The sequence below is a fragment of the Pholis gunnellus genome (genome assembly GCF_910591455.1).
Source record: "Pholis gunnellus genome assembly, chromosome: 10".
NCBI lineage: Eukaryota > Metazoa > Chordata > Actinopteri > Perciformes > Pholidae > Pholis > Pholis gunnellus.
Genome location: NC_136537.1, coordinates 22,609,734 through 22,631,072, shown reverse-complemented (window position 1 = coordinate 22,631,072; position 21,339 = coordinate 22,609,734). Strand labels below are relative to the sequence as shown.

At 42.1% G+C, this 21,339-nt stretch overlaps 1 protein-coding gene across 1 annotated transcript; it reads left to right on the top strand.

Moving 5' to 3' along the window:
* Positions 1-6,375: 6,375 nt before the first annotated feature.
* Positions 6,376-20,446, top strand: npm1b (nucleophosmin 1b). The gene is made up of 11 exons (XM_079167739.1): positions 6,376-6,463; positions 6,760-6,842; positions 7,434-7,553; positions 7,830-7,923; positions 8,203-8,294; positions 8,446-8,504; positions 8,692-8,764; positions 12,170-12,268; positions 16,123-16,218; positions 16,323-16,397; positions 17,579-20,446. Exons 1-11 carry the CDS (start codon positions 6,415-6,417, stop codon positions 17,630-17,632), a joined length of 894 nt encoding a protein of 297 aa, XP_079023865.1. The 5' UTR covers positions 6,376-6,414; the 3' UTR covers positions 17,633-20,446.
* The last annotated feature ends 893 nt before the right edge of the window (positions 20,447-21,339 follow it).

The following is a 21,339-nucleotide window of genomic DNA, read 5'->3' as shown; positions in this document are numbered from 1 at the left end:
GCAGAGGGAGGGACGGAGCTTTGAATGAAATGTGTTTATCTAAGTGTCGTCAGTGTGAGAGGACAAAAGGGAAGAATCTCTTCAGACTATTTCTGACATGTCTGACGTTCAAAAACGCAGCATCATTATGGGATTGTCATAGATGCGGGTGGAAAAAAAATTATATATTGAATGGACATTGTGCTTCCTCACTCATTGATCGTTACCAGCAACATGGTGGGGGAGAGTGTGTAGAGAGAGACAGCTATATCTGTTACTGCCAACACCCACAGAACACTGCACAGCACAGGAGCCGCACTGACATTGTCCAAATTAAACAACTGTTATCTTCAATATCTAAAGTATGTTGAGTCATTTTCCTGCCTTACACCAAGTTTCCGCTTTCCCTTCAGTTGACGGTCTAAAAGAGAGGAGGGCACATTATCCATAAGTGCCAGGAAACAAATGGACACCTCTGTACATGCCCAACTATCAAGACTGTCCCCCCCCTTCCTCTTGCCTCCGGATCCCTCACGAGGCGGCAGAGACTCTCTGCCAGTAACGGCAACAAAAAAAAGACCTCCTGTTTTTTTTCGCTTTCGACTTTGTACAATGTAGTAAATGCATGTTTCAAACCCCTTTTCTGTGTGCACTCGGAAGTACCATTGACGTCGGCTGCCGCCGAGGTGGTCTGCGGTGTTCGAGTGGTAGTGGATTGGTGGAACTCCCGATGACGAATTCCTCATTATGTTCAATTTAAAGGTGTTTTATATTAAATGATATTGTGACTTTTTGAAAAGATGACAAACCTCTCTGTTTTTCTCCCCTCTCTTTGTCTCGCTGGCTTCCTTCACTCACTGCCCTTTCTGTTGTTTGTCACCATTATGAAAACCGCGCAATAATACTTTATGATTTTTAGCTGGCTAGTTAGCCTCATGGGATTTAGCTATGATTACACATTAAAGTTTCAAACCACCCAAAGGTAAGATACCACCGAAATGTATCAGAAGGACAGCGCAATACCTTTTTTCATCCATAAAAACTGATGACTACAGCTCCCAGGTGTGAGTGTGAAGGAGGTGCGTTGCCGAAAAGAACAGCAAGCGCGCTCAGCAAAACCCTCCCATGATAAATAAAAGGTTTGAGGACTGATGCCTGCTCAAATTAGAATGAGAGTAAAGTGCACGTTGTGCAGCTGCCAAGGGAACGCTTTAAATGCAGCGGCCTGGTTTTTATTTATGTTTTTGTTTTGTTCCTGTGATTTTTAGTAAAGGATGGCTCACTTTGAGTTTGTTTTGTCATGGTTGTGCCTCAACTTGTTACTTTTCCTGTCGGATTTTGCACACGGTCAGCACATGGCTCAAGCTATATATCCACTTATCGTGGGCTGACTTTCTTCCTCATCGTGCCGTCTATCGCTGCCCTCGTTCTTGGACCGTGTGAAAAACAATTGAGTCAGATTATTAGTCATAGAAAGCAAGAAGCTCACAATAAGCTCTGTTTCCAGTCAATCAGCTGACGCCTACAGGAGGAATGGAAACAATCCCTCTGTAACTGTCACATGACGAACTTTATCATCACATCTGTATATTTCTGTTGAGACAGGAGTTTCTTTTGAGCTGGTTGTAGAACTTTCTTTTTTTCTTTTTTAAATGCTGGGAAAAAATGTAAACTAAATGTGTACATACAGTATAAAATAATCCTAAATGACACCAGCCTTCTCTTTAGAAATAGAAAAAAAACACCCATTTTTGGATGGGAGCGCCCACTCCATTTTTGGTATTGCCTTCCATTGTTGTCCAGGTGAATCATGGGCACATAGACACCAGACAGCCGTAAACATTTGTTATCACCGCATCCACCCTATCAGGAAAAATGCTTATCGGCCAAGTCATAACAAAAACGACCTATCTACGAGCACAGGAAGACACATCATTCACGTTGCTTGCTCGTAAATGAGCCTTAGCCACCATGAACGTCACAGTAAATCGGGCCTCGCTCTGGGCCCACCTCCTCTCCTCGAACATCGAACTGCTGCTTTTCATTGGATCGTGAGCGTGTTGTCAGCCTTTCGTTAATGCTGATGACAAATACATTTCACCTTTATGACGTGCTTAGGTTTGCAGACTCCAGGGTAAACATCTTGTTTCCAAACAGCATCCGGGTGCACGAGCATCCAAGTTGTTGCTCACATCAGATCTGGTTGGAAACAGCTGTCTGCAGCTGCAGCCACCCCCGACAACCCCTCCGCCTTCTCTAAAACACAGCGCCTGTGTTCAGTCAGTTTTTGGGGCGTCTCGCCTGGTTGGGATCCTGTCAATAGCAGGCAGTTCTCCAGGTGACGCCTCCTCAACCCCCATTTCCTCCGCTCATTGCTGCTTTCATCTCTCTGTCTCGGATGCCTTGAAGACGTGACTTGGCCCATTTTAGAAAAATTCCTCCCCTTTACTGTTTTCAAAAGCGTGCATTGTGTTTCACTACAGGTGCTTAAAGATTATTTTTTTTCTCCTCTCTTGTCATGGCTTTTTGTTCTCTCACCCCCCCCCCCCCCCCCCCCCCCCCCCCCCCCTCTCTCACCGCCAAAAGGCCCTGTCCTTATCCAATAAAATGTCACCACACAAGATGAACAAGAGAGGCTCAGGGTATATCAGACTTCCTATCAAGCGCTGTGTTTTGAACCGGGCCACCAACAAAAACTATTCACCAGCGCTCGCTGTGTTGTGCTCCGTGACACGCTCCGCCTGCTCCTATCAGTTGTTTCCATTCTTGAGAAAAATCAGTTGACATATAAGACTTCAATGTTCACGGAGAGCGGAGCACAGGCAGGTTTCATTTACTCTGGTTTAGGCCTCCAGCTAATGTCATATTTCATATTAAATGGTCACTTTGCAGTGTATTCGATACTAATAGGAACAAACAAGGTGTGCAATAATGTGTCATGTGCTGCATTCCCACAGATTACCCAACACAAATGCGACAACAGCTTCAAACAGTCAACATAACCATATGAGAGATTGTTTATACAAAAGCAAGTCAAACCAGAACAAACTCAGTAAACTCATGCGTACTTGGAACAAAGTAGCAGTAAGATTTCATCCCAGGACAAAATCCAGATGAAGAGTGATTTCAGTGACACATTTCTTACTTCATATAAAGCAAAGAGCACAAGAATACTGTTTAAATAAAGATTAGTCTGGTTGATTTAACATGTTTGTTTAACTGGGACTCGATGGCCAAAGGATTATTATCTTCAACACCTCCACAATTGTAAAACACATGACTAATACTGCTGGTAAATACTAAGTACATTTACTCAAGTACCGTACTTAAGTACACAGTCAAGGTAATTGCACTCTACTTTCCCTTTAATGCAGCTTCATACTTCCACTCCGCTACTCAACAGAGGGAAAGTTGTACTTTTTTTTACTCCAGTTTGTCCGACAGCTTTAGTTACTTTGCAGTTTGCAGTTTTTCATCCCCTTCCTGTCCAGTGAAAACCATGTATGTCCTTGTCCTTTATGTGTTGAGAAGAAAATCCAAATAAACTATTTAAAAACCATGTTGGATGAGCTGGAAAAATGAATCGTCACAAAGCTGACAACGGGGCTGTTTTTCTGAGCTCATGAAAAGTTGACTGAGAGACACGTGGTTCTCACAGGACAGCGACGCTAAAAACATATCACGATGTTATAGAATATAAAGCATTGCTATAGATTAAACTGGCCAACAGTAAATCATTTGCACGGCCTTACATTTTACTGCACTAACTAGATGTTGATGATAGTTTTATTTTATTCTGAATGCAGGCTTTTTACGTGGAGTATTTTTGCGGTGTGGTAATAGTACTTTTAGTGAAGTAAAGCATCTGAATATCTATTCCACCACTGACTACGAGCCCAAGCCTGTTATTAAAAGTCTTTGTTTTTTCCTACTTGATACCATATATAATAATATCGGTCCACTTTCCTAACAACCGTTTTCAGGCCATGACAGCTGCAGAAGCCACCAGATTTTAGAAGTAAGCAACGGCAGCCTCACGCTGCCAAACTCTTTTAGATCGATGCTGATGCGTTGACATGTGAGGCTTTATTGTCGAAAGGTTGTTGTCTTTAAAACGCTGCCATGGTTCATTACAGGAGTTACTTGGAAAACAGCGATTGCATATGACAGAGGAATTCTGCTGTAGAGGGACAAGTATTGTGTTGTTGCCTCAGAATCTACAATCCTACAAGAGCAGGCCTCCGGTATGACGTGGAAGCATCCGCACAGTTCCCCTCTGATGTTTGGTCAGGTGTGAAGTGCTCTTGCAGTACAAACAGGGCTTTTACATGTGGGTGAAACCAGAGTTGTGACAATCTTCAAATGGACACAAATGAAGATCAAAATTTTGTTTTGTTCAACTGGTAACTGGTTCACTTTTTGTTTCTGTTTTCCTTTTTATTTTTTTAAATATACAAACATACCAAGTATGTAAATAGAAGAACAATTAGGGGACGTTTGACGAAACCTTCACATGGGTTTGTACTGTAAGTCATCATATTCTGGATGCACGGTTTGATGTGATGATTATTAAAGCTGCTGTAGCAGGAAAATCCTCGAGTGGAGTGAAGAATGAGAAACTCTCTCTGCAGTCTGACAGCATGACAGAGACTTCAGAGCTAACTCGACCTGCCGACATGACCCTCTCTCACACTCTTTCAGTCACACACACACACACGTTCACACACTCACAAAATGCACTCACATGAACATGTACAGACAGTGATGCGTGTTTGTATACAATAGAACATGGAGGGACTGAAGGTGCACAGAGATATGAACATCTTCCTATTAACATTTTTAGAATGTAGAAAGTAGTGGTGAGGCAATTATGATGAGTCATTTCACTCTGACACTGACAGTGAGTGAAGGAACAGAATATAAAAACACATAAACAGGCTCTGTGGTGATAGAAGATGAATGTGTAACAGTACATAATTGAACTTCTCATATCCCTTCAGATTCAGGAATCTGCACTAAAGTAAATGGGCCAAGTCCAAGAGCAACAACATCATATCTGCCATGAGAACGGATCTGCGGACGTATCCTGGCAGTCTGTGACACATTAAAGTCTTCTCGAGCTTTCAGGCATGCATGAAGACAACTCATTCCTTAAGGGTGCCTTATACTGGCACTGCGGATCATTGACTCCACACCTGCTCAATACTGGCCGAGAAAGACGTTTCACAATTAAGCAACTCAGCTGCTGTTGCACAATTTCAGATGTTTTGTTCTAGATGCCACGAGCGTTTCCTGAGATGGTGTCTCATGCAACAGACTTTTTTCAAAGTGAAGTAGTCAGGGAGTGAAGGTGAAAGGCTGCACAAAAAAAATCTGTCAGTGCTGAACTACGAGTATATTGAGAGTACGACAAGGAATCCAGAGTGACAAAAATATTGTCTTTACAAAAAAGTAATGGTATAACTGACATCCTCAGTCTTTTAGCCACATATATATTTAATCATTGGATTGTTATTATACTACTTAAAAGAGGATATCATTTCCAAAACACAAAATCACAAACCAAAAAGAGAAATGTATTCATGTACAAGTTGTTTGGGGCTTTCCCCCCTAAAACAAACAATTACAATTATTAAAAATTATTCTGTGTGCGGTTTGGTGAGTTTCATACTTGGTTAATTTCTCTTCTCTGTAATATCTGAGACTGCAATGGCTCTCCGTTTTTATTATCAATATTTTCAACAACCACAGAAGACTCTTTTAAGGCTGCAACTGCCCCCTGGGCTGCCCTTTTAATATTACTGACCAAAGGCCTCTTCTATTTAGTCCAAACAGCGCATTAAGTGATAGACATAAGGGAGAATATCCCAATCTTAATATAAAAGCTGTAAAGCTTATTTGAGGAAGCCATTACAAATTAGGAAAATACAAACTACTGTATAAAGACCGTGCGGATGTTGAGAAAATTGGGGGTCGTTCAAAGTACAAATATATCTACTTAAATCAAATGTAATAGCCTGTTGATAATCAAACATTTGAACATTATTTGCCTTCTCTGCCACCTTCTTGTTGACCCTCATGAAGAGGATTACTATTCCTTTTCCTTGCACACTTTTGAATGAGTAAGCACCTAACTACCACATATCTAAAAATATATAATATTGTAATAGCCTCTGTTAACAGATAATGAATGACCTCAAACCTCCCTGATTATTGTAGTCATCATTTTTTTGTTAATAGGTTATTTACTCAATCTTTATTACGAGAGCTCTATCTAGTGTTCAACCATGAGAACACACAATGTAATTTGTCCCGCCCCGTCTGTAATTCTATTGGCTCCAGCGTTTACAAATAACAATCACGTTCTGCTCTCCCATTGGCTAGGCGACGTGTCCGTCACACCAGTTTACGGAAGTGTAACCACCCACAACAAAGATGGAGGACGATATCTCAGATTTGAGCAGACCACAAATGTACTTGTTTGGTGAGCTCGCTTATTCTGGCAAACCTATATAAAAAATATCGGTCACACAAACAGCGTTTCTTCCATGTTATCACGCACAATTAGCCATTTATCCACTTTTAGCTGGAGGAAGTTACGCTAAAAATAGCCCCTCTGCTCGCGCCAATTCAGCTCTTTTGTTAGCTAGCCGAGCACAGCGTGGAGATACAACAGCTATAGAAAAGGAGTGAATCCCAGCATGTGTTGTGTGCAAACTATTTGAATGCATTTGTGCAAACGCAAGGCTAGTTACACGTTGCTCGTGTCGTTTTCTCCAGGTTGTACCCTGAAATCGGACAAACGGGAGTTCAAAGTTGACGTAGACGACGATGATACGGAGCAACAGCTGTCACTCAAAGCAGTAAGGAAGACTTGTTGTTTACACATAGTAATTACAGATTTGTGGTACATTATTCATGTGTTAGTCATTTTGGTATCCGTCTTTCTTGACTTGTGGCAGCAGTTAAACCAAATGAGCTGCTAGTTATGCAGTTTTATTGTCTTTCCACTAATAGAAAAGGATGTTTTTCATTACTATGCAGAGTCATAAAGCCTGAAAAAGTGCTTTTTAAATCTCTGATAGAATAGTTTAATGTTTTGTACACACACAGAGTTAATGTGTCTTTGTTTTGATGTCCATGTGACTGTAGTTACACATGTTATTTTGGTTATTTCCATGATTTCACACAGCAATCTATTTCTATTTTATACTTTATCAATAATTTTGTCAAATCTAAAACAAATAAAAATTAATAAAATAGGCCAAATGTATGAGAAACAGAGAAAAGCAAGAAACCCGTTAACCATAAAATTAGAGCCGTACTGATACAATCTGGGTGCTCGTTTATAACAACGTGTCCCCACAAAATGTTCGGGACCTTTACTGGAAAAGGTCCCGAAAAAAATGTCAGACATGGAGGTGTTGTACGAGTCATCTGTGCTGCTGTTCCAGGTGTGTCTGGGAGCCGAGGCGGAGGATAAGTTCCACATGGTGGAAATCGAGGGCCTCACGTATGATGGGAAATCTACCAAAGTGCCGCTGGTCGTCCTGAAACCGTCCGTCCTGCCGTCTGTGAGTGAACGCCGTGGCTGGCATCATTTTGTGAAGTGTTTGAGGGGCTACTCAATGGTGTCTATGTGAAGAATTATTAGGCGATATGTTTCATCTATAACAGGAGTTAATCTAGTTTTCTTTTGTTAACTCCTAATAGTAAAAGTGAAATAGCTTTCAACCTTTTTAAGCTGAATGAAATGACGAAAGCTAAAAAGAAAAAGGGTGTACATAGTATATTAACGGTGATTAAATTGCATGTTTTGTTGTTGTGACTGTGGTCTTCTTCTTGTCCAGATGAGTTTAGGTGGGTTTGAGATCACACCTCCAGTTACCTTCCGTCTGCAGTCCGGCTCTGGACCGGTTCACATCAGCGGGCAGCATTTTGTCAGTGAGTGTTGAGCTGCTAGTTGCTTCTGCTGACTTTTCTTCCTCTGGAATTACAGACGAAATATGACTCGGTTAACAGTTCACATCATAATAAAGAAGTACTTACCTACTTCACACTATATCAGTCGAAAGTAGCATTTCTAATTGTTAGAATTTTAGCATTTTTGCTGTGGACGAAGTGTGATTCTCTGTTTCCAGTGATGTTTGAGTCCATAACAGGGCTGCAGGTAAATCTGAGTGAAACAGAATTCATGACGAGTAACCAGCGTTTGCTTTGTAGGCGTGAAGGGTTCAGACGATGAAGAGGAGGAGAACAACAGCTCACCGGTGAAGCGGCCAGCGAGCCTGATGTCGGGGAAGAAGCCTCCTTTGGTAGCTGACTCAGTGTTTTCATTCAGCCACAGAGCTGCTTTAGTAAAATCTCTATTTTTAAACTTTATTTAAGTTTACATGATAAGATTGAATAAGTTTGGTGCTTGTTTGTTACGCTAATGTTGTTGCCAATGATTCATTTTCCTTGTAGAAGAAACTAAAGATGGATTCTGACGATGATGAAGAGGACAGTGACGATGATGATGACGAGTATGTCTTTTAATACTGATTTTTTATCCTGTCATGGTGCAAACCTTAAAAGAATACATTTATCTCCCTAAAATTAAAGTTTTATGCACAAATAATATCAGGAATCACTTTATTCTCCACTTTGTTTCTATAATTTGTCATATTGCCTTTTACCAGAGTTCATGTTCCTCTTCCTCGTTGCTTTTAGTGATGACGAAGATGACATAAGTGACGAAAATGATGAGAAGCCTCAGAAGAATGCCGGAAAAGAGCTCAAAAAAGTAAGCGTGGTCTTTTGTCATTTCTTTATGTCAACATTAGGCAAGGAGAGTTTATTAGTCCGGCACTGTTCAAAGTGCTTTACAGATAAAAGAATCATGATTCTGAGGTCAATCCTGAATAAACGTCCGTTAATCACTGTGGAACTTTTGAGGAGGCTTTTCAGTTCGGTTCAAACCAAACTACATGTCACGATCAGGTCTCTAAACTCTAATCTTTACAGCAGATGAAGTTAGTTTGGAGTGTCTCCAGTCCCCAGTCGTCCACCAGGTGTCAGAGTATTCAAGGTCTTCCCCTCAGCTGATGTTTTTGTGTAAAAGGAATTTGTGTGCGTCGCTGCCGTCGGCCCGCTCCCCTTGTGTTTCTACCACACCGCGTAAACTCCCACAGACCGTATCCTATAGTAGCATGTCATTCCAGCAGGCCCTTCCCATTCGTGCACTCACTGACCGTCCACCTTTTTGTATGAGACGCAACATGGAACTTTTTCCATCCTGTTGGCTCATGTACCCACCTGTTTTCCCCGAGTAAAACACAGGGTCTGTGTGGCGTAATGATCGGATTTCTCCTCTGTAATCTGCTTGAATTCTCACCGTCTCACCAACAAGACGGCACTATGTTATCCTGTACACACACACACGCACACGCACACAGAAGTGTGTACACACACTGTAGACATGTACACTTACTGTAAATGTGTAAGCACACTTGCATACTTGCAAAAATGCACACGGTCTACAAACATTAACAGGATATATCTACAATACATATGCAGAGAAGCAAGCAGACACACACACACACACACACACCAGTTATGGGAAACCTCTTCCCCCATTTTTCTGCAACACTGCATATCTTCGTCCCTCTGTCATCCCACTGTTAATATGATTGCTCCTTTTTATCGTCTCTCGTGCCATTTCAGCGCTGCACCTGGCCTTTTCCCTTTGAACACTTGTTGTGCGTGTTACCGCAATCATTTGCAAGTGTGTGGGTGCATGTGTGTATCTGCCTGGCTTTTTTTTACGTCGGTGTCTGTTTGTGATTTCTTTTTTTTTTTTTTTTGTTGTGTTTTAAAACACGCTATCCGAGTGCAAACTGTGCCAGGCAAGAGATCAAAGCCGGGCAGATGCGCATACCTGCGACGTGAGCGCCGATCCTCGCCTCGGGGTCAGATGACAGCTGAGCGTTTCTGTCACCTGTTGATTTATTCTGTTGTCTTCTCGTCCAATACCTAACCCCCCCCCCCCCATGACTGTGATCCTTTTCTTCACCCGTCCTCTCTTTAGCTCCGTAGTTATCCCCGTCTCATGCTTTAGTCGTGAAAGAACTCAACGCAAGAAAGTAGGGCTGGGAGCAATTATTATGGTTTGGACTGCTAAATCAGCAATATGTCTATGTAGATTTTTTTTTTATACCTTTTTTATGTGGTTACACATTACATTACTGTTTTAAGTACCAACCACAACGTTGTGTATGGACAGTTGGGATCAAATGTTTGGTCAGATTCTTAATCCAGTGTAGTACCTAATTTTTGAACTTCCAGTTTGACTGATGTCGTTTTTTGTACAGTATTACAGCGACACTGGTATCGACAAACATTGAAGCTCAATTTTAAGTTCAACTGCACTCAACTGAAAGTGTGCTTGTGTTGATTTCTGTTGGTCACATGATGCTGATGTTTACTTCCATTGTGTGAAGAGCGAACCTGTTCATGCAGATGTGTTCTGGACCACTTTGGATGTGTGTGTTATAAATTAAGGAGCCTGAGGCGTGTGTCCCGTGTGTGCCTTTGTATTTAGATGTTCCAATTGCAATTTGACGGCATTGCCATGATGACTAAATCTCACATCCTCAATTGAGATGATTATCTTAATTTTGACAACAGAGCAGCCCAAGAAAAATAAAATAAATTGAGTTAACTTATATCGAAGAAGACTCAACATGAGCGTCCGGACCGCTGCGCCTTGTGCTCAGCATTCTTTGAGTCATGTAGCCTCCAACCAGTCTCACAGAGAACAAGACGAGGACTCTTAAGTGGGATAATGAGTGAGTTACTGAAGCTGTTTTTTTTTTTTGCTAATTGTTTCAATGTGGTTTTTTTGTCAAAGGAGTCAAATACGCAGGTCCTCACTACGACAGTTGTGCAGCGTTTGTGGCAAAGCTTTCTACTTCTTAACTTCTCCATCCAAACATCACACGAACAGCACAAGGACTCTGTTCCTACCTCAACAACAGTCTTTCAGTGATGCGCTTCACTTTGTGGTCGAAGCACAAGTGATCTGGTGAATTATAGTGAACACAGAAGGGAGAGACTAAAACCCAAGGAGACGATCATATCTAAAAACTCGACTCACATCCCTCTGATTTGCAAAAAGAAGTTTGGCATCCACGCTGGAGCCTCCTCACAGCATCTTCTACTACCAGGCACGGCTCTAGGAAATAACATGTGTAATTGCCTTGTAGCAGTTATGTCAACACAGGCAATTACACTTGTAGCCCATTCCAAGGGAAGGGTTGGTGCTCAGGAAATGCAGGTACTTGCCTCGGCTATTACAAGGTAATTACACAGGTGACTGAGAGCAACGGTAACCTGACAGGAAGGCCTCCAGTGTGTGGAGAGCAGTGACGAGGATCTGATCGGTGACAAATCACCGAGTGCGTCTCGTGCTTCCCTCGTCATTTCATATACCGGGGAGATGATTTCAGTCTGATGTGGTCACAGTTCTGTTTTTATTGCACAAACCTTTTTACTGAGATACTTAATCAGACAAACTATTAAATCTTAAAGGTGCTAAATTCAAAATTCAGAGCATATCTTATGATCGATTACTTAGCCGGGGGCTAGCAGCTAGCGGTGCTAACAGACCAAACCAACAGTGCAAACGGCGGCAACAGTGCTGACCAATGGAGGGGGGGGGGGGGGGGGGCATCATGATGTTCTACTTGTTGCTTTTTGTTGAATGTGCGCTTTTGTCTTCATGGGTTAAAATGCTTTTAGTTCACATGTGCAGCGTTGATATTATCATGACGTTATGATAAATACCTCATGGCAAAAGACTGAAGAAAATTAACCACAATTGCAAATTCTACAAATGTGGTTCACATTATGTTACATGCCAAATATAATTAGTCAGCGAAAAAAGAGGCTTGGCCATTACAGCTTTGATATGGGAGTTTTCATAACAACATGACACAACTACCAACAATCATTTTATTATTCAACATAACATGTCTGAAAGTAAAAAGTAGCTTTTAATGCAAGAAAGGTGTGCGTGTTTTCTTGTTTATCCTTTTTCACATAAACACATGTATTTACAGGTGTAATGAGCAGTTTCCTGATAACACAGGGGTGTCGTACTGGAGACGTCTTCTTTACACGTCGTGGTTGTGTTCTTCGTTTTTCTCAGAGCTCACCGTTTCCGGCCAAGAAGTCCAACAAGACTCCGGTGAAACAAAACGGCCCCGCAGGGAAACCGTCAGGGTCAGCCGCCAAACCACAGGTTAAGGTAGGAACGGCTGCTCAGCGTTGATCACTCGTGCTTATTTAATTCGTTGATTGACGGCCTTTATACTGTAGCACGGGTGAAAACCAACCTGTTATTGTTTGTATGTAAACAACGTAATAAATGACGTCATGTCGCTCTCAAAATTATGTAAAGTAATGGTGGAGTTTTAAAGAAGAACAGACAAAGAAGAAGGCGTATACTGGATTATAAAGGAGCAGCTTTGATGGACGGATACGGTGTTACCTCACGTTTTGTGTCCTGTCGAGCAGAGAATAGATACTCCTTCACAGAATAAACCAGTGGAGAGCTACACATGTAAAGCCTCGTACTTCTTTGCAAACAGACGTGGACCTCTCACTTCTGACAGTATGTGTGAAGTGAAATCCTGATACGGCCTGCAGGCAAAATGCACGACACAATGTAGAGCACTTAAAAAAAAACAAAAAAAAATCCTTTTTGTGTTGAATTAATTCTGGTCAAACCTGAGCCTGAGAAGACAAAGGGTGTAATTGTCTGCATTTATTGGCTTTCACAATTAAAACATGCCCCAAAAAACAACCCCTTCCCATTCCACAGCCGAGGAATGTGATAAATGCACATTGCAATTAGCTCAACCTGATAGTTAATTTCTTGGATGGAATGTCTCGGACGGCCGCCTCTCAAAACCCACAGCTTGATCTCTGGCTCTCTTTAAGCAAACACACCTGACCTCCAAACGGGTTTCCCGGGGCAGGGTTTAAACCCGTGACCCCTCGGCCTGACCCCGACGTCTTGAGTTGCAGCCCCCTTTGATGCCCCTTCCAACTCCCCGTTGCACATGTAACACAGGAGGGGAAAACAAATTGGCAAGCGCCTCTGCAAGTTTACACATTTCACGAGTTATGTTACTGTGATTAAAAAAAAACGACTCGGACGGAGTCAGATAAGGCGTTACATGTCGGACGCTTGTCTGATTAAAAAAACACGTGCGGTGATCTCACACCCGTTAGAACATTGTCATTTCCTGTCTTGACGTTTTTTGATAGACAGCTTCTGTGATTTTTATCATGTTGAACACTGAGCTTCTGGATTGCTGAATTTCTGAGGCGATGAAGCGATGCCCCCCTAGGGAACCCTAGGGCCCCCAGGGTTTTTTTTTTTTTTTGGTGTGTGCGGCAGAGTGCAGCTAATTCTGTAGTGGCCGTTGTCCAGACACAACACAGTGGCTCTTGAAATGCTCCGGGGGATTAGCCGACGGGCAGCCGGTCTGCCGAAACCATCCCGCCAGTTTAACCCTCTGGCCCGTGGGGGTTCAATTGAACCCCCCCCCCCCCCCCCCCCCCCCCCCGCCCCATCCCATCTCCACCTCTCCACAACAACTGTTCCCTCTCTCCAACCTCTTCACACCCCTCACTTCCTGGACACACCTTCTCCCAATTGCTCCCCATTACCGGCGTTTGATGTCTGGTGCAGCTTGCGCTTCCAGATGCCCCTGAGGAGCGAGGAAGCGGGCGTGGATGTCTGTTTTTGTTTTTTTTTGTCTTTGCTAAACGCAGGTGACTGGTCATTAGACCGGCTTGTCAGATCTGCTGCCAGGACCGCAGTTCTCACCTCTTTGCGGCCCAGCGTGTAGCTGCACCTTCTCGTGTAACAGGCTCGACGTGAGAACCGGCTAACTGATCTGAAGTCACTTTATCTCGCAGCTGGTGTCTTCTGATTGATGGGTTGGGAGTAGACGATGCCTTCAAGCACACGTCACAGTCGTAAAGTGTATACCACTTGTGTCAGGCTGATCCCAAAAGGGTGTGAGTCATTGTTTTTAGCGACTGATTGTCATGTGTTGCAGCAGGTGCCTATGTTCTTGGTGTTTATTGACTTTTCCCGTGAGTGTAAGGATGCCGGGGTTCTAACAATGAAACATGAAAACTGTCATCTCCTTTATTTACATGCACAAGTCACAACGGGCCTCCAAAGCTCTCTTTCCGACAGAGCGACAAGTGTCGTTCTCTGGACAGACCCGATGAGCAAAAGGTGTCCCACCCATGTGTTCGCACTGGACTGAAGACGAGCCACTGCATCAAATGATAGTGTGCTTGTGATTAAGTTCCATGTCTCGTGGCATCTGTAATCAGTGTCTGGTCCAGATGAAAACGCTTGTGCTTGTGTTTATCAGCTGTTTCAGGTCCGCAGCTGTCCCTTGGAAGTCGAGAGCTTCCCATAAATAATAAATACGTAGTACATTTGTCTGGCCGGGAGCCAGCAGCATAAGTTTCTTTTGTAGTGTGGTATGTGTGCGTCAGGGTTTCTTCCCTTTATACCTTTTGATCTGTGCTATAAAACGCTGCTCTCTTGGGGACAGGGACAGATGAGTGCTTTTTCTTCTCTTTTCCTAACGAGAGAGCGAGAGAATTTATTTTCTCCAGAACTTTCCACCTGATTTTAACTATTTCAAGTCTTTCCCTGTTTTTTTTTTTAAAGCCTGAAGTTACTCAAGGTGTTTGAAGTAAGAAGTAGTAACACATGACTTGTTGATTGCTTTCATCCAAACAACCAGTTCAAGTGGGAGATTAAGAAATCTGCTTTTTGATTTCACTCATTCTTTACTGACCGCCACTCTGCCGACATCTTACATTTATGACAAGTCAGTGTTTATGGCAGCCTAAATCTGCTGAAGATAAACAGCTATTTGCTTTCAATATACTTTGGTTCTGACTCAAATAATAATATATAAGGTGGACCCAGTAAGTACAAATCTGATACAAATAAATGATATTTAAACCTTCTTACAATGCGTGACCTTTACCCTAAAAGTATCTGTGCCGTTCTCCACCCACTGAGCTCCTAAACTGCGGCGTAAAATGTTCTGAACTATAAACAATCAGCAACCAAAAAGATAATCAATAACTGGACAGCTCTCCGTTTTGCTTGTGCGTTTTTCTTCTTCTGTTTCTCGGCTCTCGGGCAAAAGAGTTGCTTTAAAGTCGGCTCTGTTCCTCTTTCAAATGCGTCTCTGGCTATCAATGAAACCTGCAATTTCACTGGATTCCACTCCGGCTTTACATGTAGGGACAAGCTCCGTGGCTTGTGTAACACGCAGGCCCGGCGTATGGCTGTGTGTCTGTGTGTGTGTGTGTGTGTGTGTCTGTGTGTGTGTCTGTGTTGTTGTTGTGTCACATTCAGACACTTCCTAATTGAGGACCTCTGGGGCCTCGGCTGCCCAGGTCTGAACACACCTGTGGGCCGGCTGGTTCAGCGCTCACGCTAGCAGCTAGAATGTTAGAAATGATGAAGACGAGTCGCTCGCGACGCGTTGTTTTAGTGTTGACCGTCCGTCAACGTTGTGAAGTGTTGAAGTGTAATCTTTTCCTGTGGAAGTCGTTAATTTGAGCATAACTTAAATTTTAAAAAAACCAGCTCAACATGAATTGCACATTTATTCCTTTTAGTCCAGTCGTTAGGATTCGACATCAAGGGAAAAACACTTTTGACAAACAATCTCTATTACTCATTGGAGAGTCGGGGCTTGCCCTCTCCTGCTTGCAAACAATAAAACCATAATTTGTACCTCATGTATTTGTTAAAAAGAAAAAAAAAAAAATGTTGTAATTAGGCTAGAATTTGTTGTCCGTTCTCGTGCTTTCATCCTCTTCCAGCTGGTTGCCCACGCCAAGCCCGTAAACACAGACCCAGACTGAACGGGTCATGGTAGGGCTGTAGTCCAGACCGGCCTGTTGGTCAGCAAACGGACCCGTCAGCAATAAGTTCAAATGAGAACACAGAGAAAATATGAAGTTTCTTTTGATCTACATGTCTATAAATCTCTCTCTATTTGACGTATCGATCAGTGTTTCTTATCTTGTGTATTTTTTTTTAAGACACCCGCCCCAGGAAGAGACAAACCCCAGGCCGGCCCGTCTAAGTCTCCCTCTCTGACCGAGATTAAGAGCAAGTTGTCAACGGCAGCCAAAGAGGTACGGCTGTCATCCGCTTTTGTAAATGACCGGTCTTAATTGAATGTGTGTCGCGCGGGTAAGCTGATGATTTAACGGGCTTTTTTTTTTTTCCTGTTCATTAGGGAAAACCACTACCGAAGACCGAGCAGAAGTTTGAGAATTACGTGAAGAGTTCTTTCAAAATCTCAGACAAAAAAGTAAGTAATCATGAGCTGTTTGAAGTAGCATGCAGCCTACATATTTATTGAATGCACATGGCTTTCAGAGCCCTGATTACGAGACATCTAAGAAGATTTTTAATGTTTTCAAAATGCAGTTTTATCAATTTCTAGGTTGTTTTTTTTTGGGCGATCTATGCATTTAGCAGTACGTTTACTTCAACCGTCGTTTTGGAGCTTTAAGAGCTTTTTTGCCGTGATAGATTCGGAGGAATGCGTTATTGTTCACGCTGTCCTCATACCGCACTCTGTCCACTCGGCCTCAAACGTCTCTCCAGCACAGCGTGTTCACTTTGAATTATATTCATTCTGTGTCAGCGGGCTCTTTCGAGATGGAATGGGAGTACACCTGCCAAAGGCGAACTCTTTTCTCTGTGATTTACTGGCGTGAGTGTCTTTTGTAGCCTTAATGAAGGGACTGGTGGTATGTGGATGGTACCAGTCTCTTTCACATTCAAGGCCTTTGACCAAACCTCTTTCTAAATGCAGGACTTAAATCTTTTCTAATGCTGCTTGTCATTTCAGAAGAAAAACAACAGCACCCTGCACTTTGTTTGGTGGAGCACGAATTAATCACTCAGAACCCTTTTAGATTATCGCAACAGACTAAGTGATTCCAGGCAGGGTGTCACATGGTAGAGCTGTGCTGTCTGTATTTGTAAGAAGTCTCTTATAAAGTTCTATTTTAACACTATTCTGTGATCGCTTTGCAGGGTTCAAGCGTTTTAACTGTACAGTTGTGAGAGCAGGTGAGAGCTCTTCAGCCCGGCACTAGGGCTGGGTGGACAGGGAAAAGAGTAGAGGGGGGGGGGGGGGGAGCTTGTTGATCCCAGTGTGTAGAAACATCTGTGGAAGTGCTTTGGTTTCATCAGCCAAGGTCTGAGATCTGTCAGACCTGGAGCACCTAGTCATACACTCTGGTATGTACTGCTGCCCCCACCCAACCCCTCGTCGTTCCCCAACAGCCCCGTCTACACTCAGCGTTCCCACAGGCGAGACGCACAAAAGCATGCTGTAGTAGAAGTGAGTCATATGTCCAATGCTGTTATAGCACTTCATTTGGGAGATTTATAATTTCATGTCTCTTTTCTTTCCTCTCTTCTGCTGTTATCCCTCTCTCCCTCCCTCCCTCCCTCTCTCTCTCTCCGTACCTTCCTCAGGTGGTGAAGGACCTTTGGGGTTTTGTACAAACACTGAAGATTGAGAAGAAGTAACAAACCGTGTACGTTTTGCGTCCTGCAAGACATTTAAAGGCACAGTCAGCGAGATTTCCTACTTGGCCTTATTGTGTCATCGTTGCTATCTTGGAGTGAACAGGAGGGCCGAGTGCTGAAAAAAATGGGTAAAGCCATTACTGATGCAGGTGTCATTGTTTTTGTTTTTTTTCTTCGATGCGAAGCACCTCCTGGAGCTTGTTCGTAATCCACTCACAAAGTCACTCATTCCCGTTTAGCAGAGTTTTCCACCAGTGGGATGCCGTCCACCTTCATCGCATGCCAGTCTGCACCACCTACAGGGCAGCGAGGTGATGGCACCACCAATTAGGACCCGCAGATGTCTGGTACAGAAATAGCTGTTGCAACCTTAACGCTGCGCCACCTGCAGGCAATAAATGTCGCACCTGCAGATTTTTTATATAGCTGCAGGAACTTAACAGATATGTAAATTGGCAACAAAACAAGTTCTCAGAGCAAACGAGTTAGTCGTTGCTAAAATCAGTTTTTTTTTATATCAGTATCTTCTTTTGACCACATTTCAAATCTTACACACGATGTAAAATAGACATCTTCAAGCATCCGCTGTAAAAACGAACTGCTGGTGGAGTAACCGTCATATTACAGAAGATATAGTCGCCGCATGCTCAGCAGTTTGATGGTATTGGCCGAGCCTGGTTTCAGGTGCTTCGCATCCATGACACTGTGTGTCCTTAGTCAACAATGCAATAGGAGATATTGCAGAATGTGCCTTTAAATATCTCTACTGTAAACTGAGGTAAATCAGAGACCCCCCTTCTTTTGTGAATTTGAGCAGAATATACAAAGACAGCTGATGACGACATGTTTTCCCTCCAAAGTGTTGCGTTGTTTTTTTAGGTTTTTAGGTTGCTTTACTCAGCGTTTTTTAGTTTGTGAAAAAAAAAAGCCGCTCACAGATTGTAGTATGAATTTGTTTGCCATAATTGCTCTATACATGCTGCACAGGAATTCATCAGAGTAAGTCAAGTTTTTTTCTTAACCAACAACCCCAAGAATTCAACTGTTGATCTAGAAACGGTTACATCCACACATACGTGCAGGGATACTGTCACACGTCTTCTCCTGTCAATCTATTGAGTTTTATCATATTTTTATTGGAGACACACCCAACAGTGTTATTTTATTTTATTGTTTTTATTTTAATCTTTAATACTCTTTCTAAACGTTGAAGTAGATGAGTTTTATATTCGGGGTCATCTCAACCTGCAGATGTGACGAACCTGCTGACTCGACTTATTTCGCATATTTTTGTGCAGCGTGAATTCATATCAAACCCATTAACGTCTGTGAAAACCTGAGTTTTTATTACAGTGATTACAAAATCATCTGTTGCAAAAAACAATTATAAGAGCAGTACAGAAAAACATTCAGAAGAATATTATGGGCTCTATAAAACCAGCACAGCTGCCCCGACTACAATGTGTTCCTTGTAAAGTAACATTCAGTGCATGTTGAGTATGTTGTGACATTAACACCGTTTTTAATGTGTTTCAATGCACTCTAATGCCCGGTTTCAAGACTATGAACACAGAGCGTCTTATTTATTACAACATAATCATAAGGTGTATGCCAGAAGATCCCGTCGCCTTTACAGAAACCCCATAAAGAACTCAACCCCATAATAGTTAGCACTCTTGTATATCAGTGCTCTGATGACAATAAGCATACAATGGCTCTGTGCTTACGTGTTTACGATCGTGTATCCGGTCGTGATTCTGTATTTATGAGCCGAATGTTGGCTGTTAGACGCCATCTTTAACCAATGAAATTGCTCGGTTCAGCCCTCCTGTTGTCTGCAAAGGATAGTTTAAATTCTTTGACTCTAAGCTTAACTTCTTCAACTAATTTAGGTTGTTAAAGTCACCCTGATAATTTACCTAAATATTACATTTGTAATATCTTTATTGTCCCTTTTGTAGCGAGGTTTCAGTAGGAGCAGGATGCCGACTTCTCATGATTGAGTCCTTTAACATTAATTTTTTTTTAATCTTATACTTTCCTTGTATCAAACTTTAACCTGCTTTATTTTCTGTTGGCGAATCTCTTGCTTTTATTTCATCGTACGGCAGCTGAACAATTCTATTATTTGTACGTGTGCGCTTAATCCGCCCTCGCTAACAGCTGGTTTTGCAGCTCTGTTATCGGGATCTTTGTTTGAAATGTTGTGTTCTAGTTTGGTATAGAAGTGTTTAATGAGTATAAACCTCCTTTTTTTTAAATGTTCAAAATACCGTCCTGTTTGCGAAACAAAACATTGAGATCTTTGTTGATAGCCTGATGTGTGTTTAGGGCTCATTGGTTTTAGTCATTTCATAGAAATGTGGTTGGAATTTGGCTTTTAAGTGAGTGTCTACTGTAGTATCAGACTAAAGAAGTTCTGTTTCCATCCAATGAATGACCCTTCTGTGTGTTCTATTGCCTTTTGTCTGACCTGAACAACCTAAAGTAGAACATCAGCATGCGATGAAAGGCATCTTCAACTTGAATTGACCACAAACCAGGCTCGTACGTGTTTACTGCATATGTCAATGCAAACAAAATGGTAAAACACCGACATATTGGTATGAGTAGACGGTGGCGGGGCTGACTCAACACCTGTTGAAAGAAAGTGCATTTTGTCCATTTAGTCAAACTTTATTGATTAGTTTACGCATGACTGCTCATGGTGGATATTCATTCATGGTTTGTTGAGATGAACATATCCATCCGTTGTTGTTGTTTTTAATCTATATGTATCATTTACCTGAATAAAGTAAATCAGCTGGTTTCGTGTCACACATTTTAAGGTTTTTTTTTTACAGGTAAACCAGAGCAAAATATTAGTCCTCTGGATAATTTGACTTTTGTAACATTTAGAATGTGTTCAGGCAAAAGGATTACTGAAATAATAATCAAGAGAAATTTTTTTTTATTTTGTATGATTATCGATATTGCGAGATGACATGTGAGTGTTCTGGTGTTTGTCGGCTGCATCTTGGTGGTGGATAAACATGTGATGAGGACTGTGTGACTGCAGCATTAAAACAAAATGTCAAAAAGCATCCTGGGCAACATTGCCTTCTGACATTGCCCAAAGTTGCAAGAACATTGTTGGATGAGTTGCGAGTATATTTTGCGACATGTATCATTTAGCTTTGAGATGTTTGGCGATGCAGAATGTGTTCTCATTGTGTTCACAGGATTATCGGCTGCCATCGGGTCATTGAGGAAGACATTAAAGACATTAAAGTCCAGGATGTTGGACACGTTTCCCTCATTATCAAAATCCAACAATATCCTTTTTCCTCCAATTTGTTGTCAGACAAAACTTGCAAAACCACATGTCCATTGAAAGCATCGTTTGCTGTTATTGTTCATCAGTGACATCACTTGATGTTTGGTTGATCTCTTCGAGGGGGAAACGTCAGACACCGACCTTTTATTCTTATTTTTCACGGACGGTCAAAGAAAAACTTCTCAAATACAAATGTATTGGTAGAATTGTGTATGAACCATGTTTCCTACACAATAGGAACATGGTTCATACACATGAGTTCAAATCAAGTGTATCATCCAAAGCTTTCACAGACAGTTTAGCTGAGCTGCGATGCAGCAATAGTAACAAATGTTATTGTGTCTCTTGTCGCTGGCATTAAAACTGGAGGAGCAACAGGTCGTTGCAGGCT

Coding starts and splice junctions, on each gene's coding strand:
- npm1b (XM_079167739.1), top strand. CDS start 6,415: ATGGAGGACGATATCTCAGATTTGAGCAGACCACAAATGTACTTGTTT. Junction 6,464..6,759: donor ACCACAAATGTACTTGTTTG/GTGAGCTCGCTT, acceptor CGTTTTCTCCAG/GTTGTACCCTGAAATCGGAC. Junction 7,554..7,829: donor AACCGTCCGTCCTGCCGTCT/GTGAGTGAACGC, acceptor CTTCTTGTCCAG/ATGAGTTTAGGTGGGTTTGA.